Source organism: Quercus suber, unplaced genomic scaffold (genome assembly GCF_002906115.3).
Source record: "Quercus suber isolate HL8 unplaced genomic scaffold, Cork oak 2.0 scaffold_224, whole genome shotgun sequence".
NCBI classification, from domain to species: Eukaryota; Viridiplantae; Streptophyta; class Magnoliopsida; order Fagales; family Fagaceae; genus Quercus; species Quercus suber.
Window position 1 is genome coordinate 452,201 of NW_027069682.1, and position 11,664 is coordinate 463,864.

The 11,664-nt window shown below is 33.8% G+C and overlaps 1 protein-coding gene across 1 annotated transcript; it reads left to right on the top strand.

Annotated features, from left to right (window-relative positions):
• The first annotated feature begins 273 nt into the window (after positions 1 to 273).
• LOC112002101 (endo-1,4-beta-xylanase 5-like) lies at positions 274 to 5,285 on the top strand. The gene is made up of 7 exons (XM_065780096.1): positions 274 to 301; positions 948 to 994; positions 2,104 to 2,323; positions 2,534 to 2,697; positions 3,328 to 3,426; positions 3,556 to 4,347; positions 4,926 to 5,285. The coding sequence occupies exons 1-7, from the start codon at positions 274 to 276 to the stop codon at positions 5,283 to 5,285; spliced, it is 1,710 nt and encodes a 569-aa protein (XP_065636168.1).
• Positions 5,286 to 11,664: the final 6,379 nt, after the last annotated feature.

Genomic DNA, 11,664 nt, shown 5'->3' on the forward strand with positions numbered 1-11,664 from the left:
ACACTGAAACCGACTTGTAAGGAAAGAACACCGTATCGACCGATTGCATTTGGTTTTGGTTTAGTTCGATCGGGTTTCAGTGTTTGGGACGTGAGAAACAAAAGCAAAAAAAGAAGAAGAAGAAGATGGGTGGTTTGGGATGGGAGAAAAAAGATCAAGAAGAATAATAGAAGACAAAATCTTAGCAAGAAGACAAACCATAATAGCAATACCTGAAGGAGAGAGATAGCATCGGTGATAGCATTGGTGCTGGAAGAAATGAAGCTAGGGACAATGGAGGTGATGAAAAGGGAAGAGAGAGGCATGGAACTTAGAGAGAAGAAAAGAAAAGAATGAGGGTGAGGCAGCTGAAGTGAGAAATGTAGAGAGTAGGAAAAAAAAAAAAAAAAAAAAAAAAAAAAAAAAAAAAAAAAAAAAAGTTAATGTGTAAAACGACGTAGTTTTGTGTTAAAATGAGAGAAAAAAATTAGAATTTTTTCAGTAGGGTTCGAACCTGGGCCAAGTATTGTCACATGCGTGTCTTACACTAAACTAGTGGTACTCATCTTGAAATATTTTGTACATAGTAATATTTAAGACATATTGGTCGGTTTTGGTTCGGTTCGGACTTTTATTTTCTAAACCCGAAACCAAAATTGAAATTTTCGGTTTACAGAAATGAAATTTGAAACCAAACCACACCAAAACCGAACCAAAATTTTGGACACAGTTCGGCCGGTTTTTTTGATTTCTCAGTTTTGTGCATACCCCTACTTAAATGATAAGAACAAAACAATGCCAAGTGCTAGGTTAATTTTCAAAAATTGATTGCAACTACATCTTGGTAAATCAAAGCATAATAATATTCCCTTTACTTTTTAATTATTAAATTGTTTAGCCTCTTTTTTCCTCCACATTGTTAACCAAAAAAGATGGGATTTTTTTTTTTTTTTTTTAATGTTTTGTAGGGTTTGGAGCTAATGCTTTAACATATGATTACACTGCCAACATTGAGGTAAGCTTCTTGCAATTAATTATTATTCTATATTGTAAATTGATTAACTAGGTTGCACGGACACGCCATTTTTGGCATCGTGTCGGTGTCCGACACGTATCGGACACCGAAACGGCCACGACGTGCCAGATTCCGGTGTCCGGCAGTGTCCCTTTTTCTTTTTCTTTTTTTTGCTTCTCCAACACGACTCTGACACGGCGCCAACGCGGCTTCGACACAGCATCGACGCGGATCCGTCGCGTCCGACACGCCAGCAGCAAAAAAAAAAAAAAAAAATTCACAGATTCCACCCTCTCTCTGACCTCTACCTGCTGCCGCTACCCTCTGTCCCTCGCCGGAGCCAGATCGGGCCGATCGGAGAACTCCATAGACGTCGACGCTGTGCCGGCGTACCCTGTCCCTTCCGATCGGCGAGCTCCTCCTCTCTCCTTCTTCTTCTTCTTCTGCTTCTTTTTCGTTTTCTTTTTCTTCGCAGATCCAACTGTCTTCTGTCTTCTTCTGTTCATTTAAACTTTTATAATACTTTTTTTATATATTACCTCTTTGTTTTGTGTGTCAACTGCCAACCCACGTGAAAGTCACTTTCAAACTTTCAACTTCAAATTTAAACTTTTGAGCACCATATATCAATGCCATGGTGTCATTAATATGCCATTGGTCCAAGAGAAAATAATTTATATTATTATTATGACTATTATTTTTAGTATTATTATTAGTATTTGAACGTAGTTTATTTAAATTTTTGGTTTGTATTATAAACATTTTATGTTTATTATTATATTAATTTAGGTGTTAATTTATTTATTTGTAATTTTTATATAATTTAAATTCTAGACATAAATGTATTTTATGTCTAAAAATATTTAAAAATATGCCTAAATATAAAATTTAATTAATTATTTAACCGCCGTGTCCCCGCCGTGTCATGTCCTTATTTTTTAAAAATTGCCGTATCTTCGTGTCCGTGTCCATGTCGTGTCCGTGTCCGTGTCAGTGTCAGTGTCCGTGCAACATAGTTGATTAATGAATATAGGACACTAGGGTATATGTATTATATGAAATCTAAAAAAAAATTAAAAAAAAAAATTCTTCTTTATTCACAACCTCAGTGTTTGGCAAATCCTCATAAACCTCAATATGGTGGAGGAATTATCATAAACCCTGAGTTGAATCATGGTTTGAGAGGATGGTCTACATTTGGTAATGCAAAAATTGAACAAAGAGTATTAGAAGACAACAAATACATCGTCGCTCATAGCAGAAATCAACCAGAAGATAGCATATCTCAGAAGCTTTATTTGCAAAAGGACAAGCTCTACACATTCTCTGGTAAATTATCTTTTTCACATCGATTTTGAAATCCGCCAAACACTTGCTACCTTCAGCACAAATTTGCATCAATTATCTTTACCAAAATTTTCTTGCTTAAACATAGGTTTAAGGCTTCTCTAGTAACATTGCTTCTCACCTTGACAGCGCTGTCCTAAAATTGGGACATAATCTTTTTGCAATTTCACTAATCTGCTTAGTGTACGACAGCTTGGATACAAGTCAGTGATGGAGATTTTCCAGTTAGAGCTATTTTAAAAACAACTACCGGGTTCAAACATGTTGGTACTGTTTTTGCGAAATCAAAGTGCTGGTCCATGCTCAAGGGTGGACTCACTGTAAATGCATCAGGTCCAGCTGAGCTCTATTTTGAGGTGCTTTTCACTCTCTTTTTCTTTTTTCTTTTCTTTTTCTTTTTTTTTTCTTTTTTTTGCCTATTATGTGTGTTTCCTACTATAAATAACAATGATGATGATCCAACTTTGATAAGAATTTAAAATTGACTCCCTCCTTCCCTATATATAGGTTCCCTTTTAAGGCCATATATGCCTAATTAAACTAGTTTGCTAAGAGCAAAACTTTATCTAATCATTATTAGTTTATGATAATGTGCGGTCTTGTTATCATAATAAAACTTGGATTATTATAAAAAAGTAACATTAGGAATACAAAATTTTTCACAAATTTTAGGAATAAAAATATGCCAAGAAAAAAATTAAAAATTTTGTTCTCTAAGACTTAATTGATTATAAAATATTTCGGAAGAATTTTAGTATCTAGAAGTAAAGAATTAATTTTTTTTTAAAAATGGGAAACATCAGAGCCATCTAAATGCTAACTTTAGTTTTCAGCATTTGAATGTAATTTGACAATATTGGGGGGAAAAATGAAACAGAGGTTAAGGAGGCTGTCCATTTAATCCTAACTTTTCAATTTAATGCTGAAGTCCCATGTTTATATTTTATTAGTTTCTCCAAGCATCTAACATTTGCTAATCTCTTCAGAGCAAGAATGCAACAGTGGAGATATGGGTAGATAGCATTTCATTGCAACCTTTCACCCAAGAGCAGTGGAAGTCCCATCAAGATCAAAGCATTGAGAAGGTAAATGTATAACAATGACAGTATCAAAAAGGTTCCACTTTCTGAAGTCACTAATATAAAAACTTAGAAATTTGTAAAATAATATGAATGGGAAATTTTGTATCAGTAAAAACACTTCAATTTTTGCAGTCACGTAAGAGAAAGGTGAGGATCCATGCATTTGATCAACAAGGCAACCCCTTACCTAACGCATCAATCTCAATTATACAGAAGAAAGTAAGTTTCCCATTTGGCACTGCCATAAATAAAAACATCCTCACCAATACAGCATACCAAAATTGGTTCAGCTCAAGGTTCACAGTCACAGTATTTGAGGATGAAATGAAATGGTATACCACTGAACCCTCCCCTGGCCAAGAGGACTACACAGCCGCTGATGCGTTGCTTCAGTTTGCAAAAAAAAACTCTATTCCGGTCCGAGGCCACAATGTTTTGTGGGATGATCCCTCGAAGGTACAGGGTTGGGTTTCTTCACTTTCACCAACTGATCTTGCTGTGGCTGTGAAAAGAAGGATCAATTCCGTTATGTCAAGGTACAAAGGCCAGGTTATTGCATGGGATGTTGTGAATGAAAATTTGCACTTCTCTTTCTTCGAAGATAAGCTTGGATCTACTGCCTCGGCAACCTTTTACAATGGTGCTCAAGGGATTGATGGAACAACTACCTTGTTTATGAATGACTATAATACCATAGAGGACAGCCGTGACGGGTTATCAACGCCGGATAAGTACATACAGAAGCTGAAACAGATTCAAAGCTTTCCCGGAAACAAGAATCTGAAACAAGGAATTGGGCTTGAGTCTCATTTCAGCATTGCTCCAGACCTTGCTTATGTGAGATCTTCTATTGATACTCTTGCTTCCACAGGATTGCCCATATGGATTACAGAACTTGATATTGCAAGTGCCCTTGGTCAACAGGTAATTAAGATGCTCAAGAGGCAAAAGTATGGAACTTTTTTTTTTTTTCACAATATCATTTATGGTATAATTAAAACCAAAGCCATTTACTTTATTAAATCTATAAAACTTCACCACAAATTTTTTAAGCTTTACAGTTTTTCAAATTATTATTTTAATACATACATATTAATTGAGTTTAAATTCTAGTCAAGATCTCCTACAAAAATTTCATTTATATAGAATTTTACCATATCATATATGAAAAGATAATTTCATACAAATATAATCATAATAAATATTTATTATTTACTAGCATAATTATCAAATTGTATCTTTAGAAGGGGAAAAAAAAACATAGATAAAATGTCATATATATATATATATATTGTGATAGGAAACAATATATATCATATTTTGTTGAACTTTATGGTGCAATATTGCTTGGGTTATATATTGACTAGTTGCTATAGGAATAGAAGCCCATGTCCTTTTCTTTTTTTTTTTTTTTGGTGGTAATTCTTCCTTTATAGATGCCTTCATCCAAGGTTTGCTATGAACTATTCTTCAATTTTCTTGGACTATGTATGCAGGCACAGGCACAATACTTAGAGCAAGTTCTAAGGGAATTACATGCCCACCCTAAGATCAATGGAATCATAATGTGGTCTGCATGGAAACCTGGGGGATGTTACCAAATGTGCTTGACCGATAACAACTTCAATAACTTGCCAACTGGGAACGTCGTAGACAAGTTGTTGCGAGAGTGGGGTTCTGGCTTGAAAGGCACAGCAGATGGTGAAGGATTCTTTGAGGCTTCATTATCTCATGGAGATTACGAACTGAAAATCAGTCACCCTAATGTTACAAGTTCCTCATTGGCTCAGAGTCAGAGGTTTGAGGTGTCATCAGCAGATACATTGGAGCAAACAACATTGAATCTCCAAGTTTCAGCATAAGTGGTTTTCTGTTTTAATAAATTGATAGCTATAACAAGGGAAGGGTAATTTGGTCCCTAAACATCTTCTTTGAAACATCTTGAGATTTTATTTGAGCTACAAGAATCTTAGTAGCATCAGTGAATTCTCTCTTGTTTCATTATTAAAAGAAAATTCGTTGTAGCACATTGGAAAAAAATTTATGCTGAAATACAAAACACACTTAAGTTTCACAACTTTTTACTTCGGTCTTCTAAGTTTGAGTTTTGTCATTTCAGTCATTTAAGTTTTATTTATTCTCGATTAAGTCACCTGTTAGGAATCCGTTAGTTGCTACTGTTATCTACAGCAAAACTATGCCATTTTTGTCTTTTATTTAATTTTTAATTTATTATTTATTTATTAATTTAAAAAAAAAACGTTAATTTTAAAAAATTAAATAAATAAAAAACCCAGAAATTAGATTAAGAAACTACATCCTATTTGGAGAACAACATTGAACATTTTGTGGTGGCTTTTTGGTCATTGGAATGGATTTGGATGGAGTGGGGTACCCAAATTCACACAAGCTAATATTCTCTTCAATTTTGGTATGGTGAACAACCAAACTGAGACTTCTACCAAGAACATTCGCAAGATTAGTGGTAAACAAGTCGGGGTCTATTCAATGCTTTGTGACTAGGGAGGGAGATCCAAGATGGCTTTCTCTGGGCAAAGTGCCAAGGGACCTGTGTATTACAACGTGCATTTGGTAAATGTCAACATCAAAATGATACTAAATTTGAATACACTTGTCCTACCTAGGTTCCAACCCAAGTCACCAAGTGAATGGTCTTTGAGAAATGCATCTGGTAGGTGTGTAAGAAAGCGTGGACAAGCATCTATATGCAAGAGTGGTGATGGGTTTGTGAAGGTAGAAAATGTTCCTCTAGTCGCGACCATGACGATGACAGTGAGCACAAACAAAAGAACCACAAGCTCCTTCACGGCCTCAAATCTCATCCTCAATACCCGACATTGTTGCCGAATTCCATATCCCTTACTTTGAATCCTTACTACTTAGATCTCCCAAATTCGAATTTCAATAATCTAAAGGGCGAACTCAAATTCTCCCAGTCTCTCTTCTCCCTCTTTCCCCTCTCGGTCTCTCTTTCCCCCTTTTTCTCCCTCTCGGTATCTCACAATATTGGGTGGGTGGGGATTCAATTTAGTTCTTCAATGTTGTTCTCCAAATAGGATGTACGTAGTTTCTTAATCTAATTTATTGTTTTTTTTTAATTAACATTTTCTTAAAGTTAATAAATAAATAAATAAATTAAGTAAATGACAAAAAGGGCGTAGTTTTGCTATAGATAACAACAACAACAAACGAATTTCTAAAAGAGAACTTAATTGAGAATAAATTAAATTTAGAGAACTGAAATAACAAAATCCAAACTTAGAAGACTGGAATGAAAAGTTGTGAAACTTAAAAAAACTAATTTTTTGCATTTTGGCCAAAAATTTATTTTAAGAATAGAAGGTAATATAATCCCCTATGAAAGCTATATATCTCTACAAATAAATTTTTGATAAATTATATACAAATAATTAGGCAATATATAGGAATGTTTGTATTTATATATATATATATATAAAAGATAAAAAATTCTACTCTTACTTAATCTAGGTGTATATATGTGTGAAGTTCCTTCCTGGAGACTAGAACCCCAGCCCTTACCCCCCACACCCCACAAACACTTATACTTATGAAGTGATTACCGCACCAAGAGTGCACAGTGGTAGAAATGTTTGTATTGAAACTGGGGTTTTCTAGGCTTTCAATGTGGCAACAAATTAATACTCTAATGACGTGACAATTGTGAAAGGCTAAAAATGAACTATATAAACTATAAAACTACATATATCGATTACTTGCATCTCGCATTAATCATTGAACGATAATGACAAATTTCGTACTAAACTTTTCTTGATTGATATTTTACTTTGTGGTCCGTGTGTTTTCCTATCAATTATTACCTTTAGGCTATGTTCTTAAAACTTGTGTGCTTTTGCATGAAATACCTTTTCTCAAGGGTGTTTGTGTGAGAAAAATTCAGATAGAAGGGTTCATGAACTCAGAGATGCAAGTGATCACGTGAGTAAGTACTACAAAAGGCAGCTTTAGATTTAGGAAAAAATCTATTGTAAAACTTTCATTCTATCAAAGTGAATTTGTTGCCTTGATGATAGTTTAGGTTAAATTCTCCCCAAGTTTTTTACTTTAAAATTGTTGGTTTCATTAATTTTCTTGGGTTATCATATCGCTGTCTTCTTTACTTTTCCGCACTTAGTGATATGATTGTTTGTGTTTAACGAAGATCTGAATAATAAACTTAAGTAACAACTTGGTTAATTAATTAGATTAAACAATCTGGTTTACAAGAGTCTAAACGAACTGACATATTGTTTCTTAATACAATAAACATATTAATTATTGTTGCTAAAATAAAATTTTTAGAAATTATCTATTATTTCTAAATATAGTAAATATTAATCATTGTTGTTATAAGTGAACTTTAATTATTATTGCTTGGAATGCTTTTTTCTATTATTGTATGTCTTTACTTGTTACGATTACTTTATTTATCAATTCAACTCAACTTTGACAATTAGTGGCCTTTATAATTGTATTAAGAAAATTTTTTATTGTGTTAGCATTTGCATTTATCTTCACTCAATCACTCCCCTGTCCCATGCCCCTTGTCTATTTTCTTTTTTTCTTTTTGAGAATCACTCTTGTCTAATTGTTTAATTGTTTTTTAGTGAAACATTTCCTGTTTAAAAAAGCTAAGATATTATCAAGAGAATCATATTCAAACTTATTTCAATTGGACTTTAAAAAACATTGGGTTAGGAGTTCAAAATTTTATTTTAAAGGATCAAAACAAAATTATTTTAAAATGATTATAAATAATTCTTTCTTTCTTTTTTTGTTTTGGTCAGCTCAAGGGGTTCAAAAAGCTTCACTTGCCGCTGTCTCTGCTAATAGCATCAAAATACAAAACATAATAATGTTTGAAGGCGGACAGTCAAAGGTCGTAAAATCTTGTTGTCGAGTGACCCTATTCTTTGTAAGTTTATCTAGACACTAATTTGCTTCCCAGAAGTAATAGCAAACCTTCACCCTCGGGCTCGGAGTTGCCCCCAAAAGATACGAGATGGGGAGAGAATGAGCTATGTAAGTGCAAACTGTTCAAAAACTCTGACTACTTTTGCATCCAATTCTACTTTGACATACAGCTTGTATATTCTTTGCAATGCAGATCTGAAAACCGTCTCTCTCAAGGTCCATAACTCTGCCTCAACGCTGGTTGCTATTTCTATAGCTCTGGAAAAACCTGAAACTCAAACACTTAGGGCCTGTTCGGTAGAGGTGTTTGAGTATAATTGTATTGGCTAATGAATGAATTACATAGTTGAAGTCAATTGTTCTTAAAGAAAATAACTCTATCTATAAAATAAAATAAAAAATTTATTTTTACCACATTGATTAATTTAAAGGCATATGATGACAAAACTGCTGGTAAACGACCTGTAGTAGAGATACAATAGGTAAAACTGCAGGTAGCTTAAATTAGGTGAGAAGGGTGGAGTTAGTTAATAAGTCTGTGTACACATGTCAGGGTCTAGTATGATTGAATTAGTGTTGGTTATGTTTGTTCCACACTATGCGGAGTTGGTTATGGTTTATATATATTGGGGCTTGTACCAGAATTACAGTAATGAAGAGTAATAGAATTTCATTTTCATCAAATCCTTCTCTCCAGTTTTTTCTCTATTTCTTTTCTTCTTTCTTCCTTGCAATGCTTTGCTTTTCAATTAATACCATTTTGCGCTATTTGGTTAAACATAATTCTTTCCTTTGATTCCTAGAATTCCTTCAGCGCTTTGCCATTTTATTTTGAGCTAAAATTACTTATTTAACATTTATCTCGGACCATGTTAAGCTTTCTTGTAATGTCAAACTTTATTCAAAACAAAGTTTGGCCCACTCATAGTTACGGTATTCAACAAATCTAAATTGCTCGGGTTAAGTCCAAGAAAAAGTTTACCTATGTCAAGTTATTTAGTAAATATGTTCATTTGATTAATAGCAGAAATTTGTGAAGTGGTAAAAAAATATCAATCGTTGTAATTACTAAATATGGTGTGCAGAGTACCATAGACTTTTAAATCTAATAACATGTTTATATTGGCTAATAAAATCACATGGTTTTAGTTTTAATTGTCCTTGAAAAATTAAAATGCCTTTTATTTTATTGGTCAATACAACAATACAGTTGTACCTAAAATTTGTCCCAGGTTAAAAAGCCTTTTGATTATGTGAGAATTCCCCACTAATAATTATGAGTGACAAATGGGTAGTTTTCTTAGAAAAAATAGAACAAGCAAAGTTACATTTTTAACTTTTTGGCTAAGGAAAAAGTAGGGTGAAAACGGTTCGGTCTGATCAGTCTTCTGCATTTTTTAGGATCGGATCAGTCTGTTCAGTTTCTTAAAACCTTGGACTAAACTTGACGGGATAGGCCACCAATTTCAACTGGTCCTAGTCCAATAGGTCCAAGTCAGTTTGATCCAGATTTCAGTCTTGGGCCTGCACAGTTACCCTTCCAATTTTTGGGCTTTTGGCAAATAATTTTGGGTGATTTTTTAAAGAAATATAAAAATTGATTCAAAAAGCTTAAGTTCAATTTTAATTACATAACTCAAAGGGTTGTCTATGAGTGAGAGAGTCTCGCAAAAGAGTTATGGAAACTGAAACAACTTTTTTGTCTTTCGAATTATGAGAATTGAGTTACAATGGCAATTTTGTAAATATAACTAATGAATGGGACTCACATAGCTGAGTTGTCTCTATCAAAAATAAATGATTTATATTTACTAAGTTTTCTCTCTCTTATCTCTTAGCCTAAAACACTCTCTCTCTCTCTCTCTCTCTCTCTCATCCTCCAATTCACCTCCACCACTCCAACTCGATAGATCCTCCACCACGAGACCGATCAATGAAGAAGCAAGTTAGAGATGGAGTGGGTTGTGGGTTCCGATTGTGAGATCGGTGGGACAAGGGTTGTGTTTTGTGCAGTGGTTGGGTGCTTTGTGTTGGGTTTTTAGGGGTTGGGATCGGTGAGTTTTTGTGGGTTGTAATGGTTGTTGGTGGTGGTAGGAGGCGGAGCGGAAGAGGATCTTGGCAATGTGACACAACTTGGTGTGTTTGTGAGGGAAGGAGGATGAGGAGCAATGGTGGCTGAGGAAAGGAGGAGGAGAATTGTGACTTGTGAGTAGTGTTTCCGTTTTGACTAGTTAGATTTGTGGAACCACTATGTTGAGTTAAAGATGAGTATTTTTAGATGGAAAACTAAAGCCAAACACGTTGGGGGAACAAGTTAAGAGAAAAAGAGAGAATAAAATATGAGATATGAGAATGAGTACTGAGTCATGAAAATTGAGATATGAGAAGAGAGATATGAGTGATGTGAGAACCAAACATACCCTAAGAAACTTAGGTACTTATGTTATTATGGTTTTTAAAAATATATATCAAATTAAAAAAAAAAAAATTATATACTTACAGGTTTTGTCTACTACATCCTCACTTTTTTTTTTCTTTTTTTTTCTTTTTTGCAAATTTGGAATCGAGATAGAAACCCAAGAATTTTAAAACTGAGGACCAATTAGACCGAATCCATCAGAAAATCAAATCAAACTTAATTTTTGGTCCAATCTTGTTGATTTGTTTGGCCTAAATGGTTTTTTTTTTTTTTTTTTTTGGGTAAAATATCATTTTCGTCCCTAAACTATCACAAAAGTTTATTTTTCGTCCCTAAAATTTCAAAAGTTCTATTTTCGTCCCTAAACTATCACAAAAGTTCGTTTTTCGTCCCTAAACTTCCAAAAGTTCTATTTTCATCCCTAAACTTTTCCAAATGTATTGATTTTCGTCCCTCCCACATCAGCACTCTGTCAAGAACTTTTGGAAGTTTAGGGACGAAAATCAATACATTTAGAAAAGTTTAGGGACGAAAATAGAACTTTTGGAAGTTTAGGGACGAAAAACGAACTTTTGTGATAGTTTAGGGACGAAAATAGAACTTTTGAAAGTTTAGGGACAAAAAACGAACTTTTGTGATAGTTTAGGGACGAAAATGATATTTTACCCTTTTTTTTTTTTTTAACAATCTTAAGAAAAAGGTTCATTCCTTGATTCTCACAAAAAATAAGAGTCTGATCAATAAAATTAGCTACTAGCCTTCTTTTTTTAGGGAGTATTGAAAACAACATTGTCCCAACTACTCTACCATATTAATCCAGTAATGCATCTCATATTTTTTTTAAGGAAAAAAAATGCACTTGTCCCCGT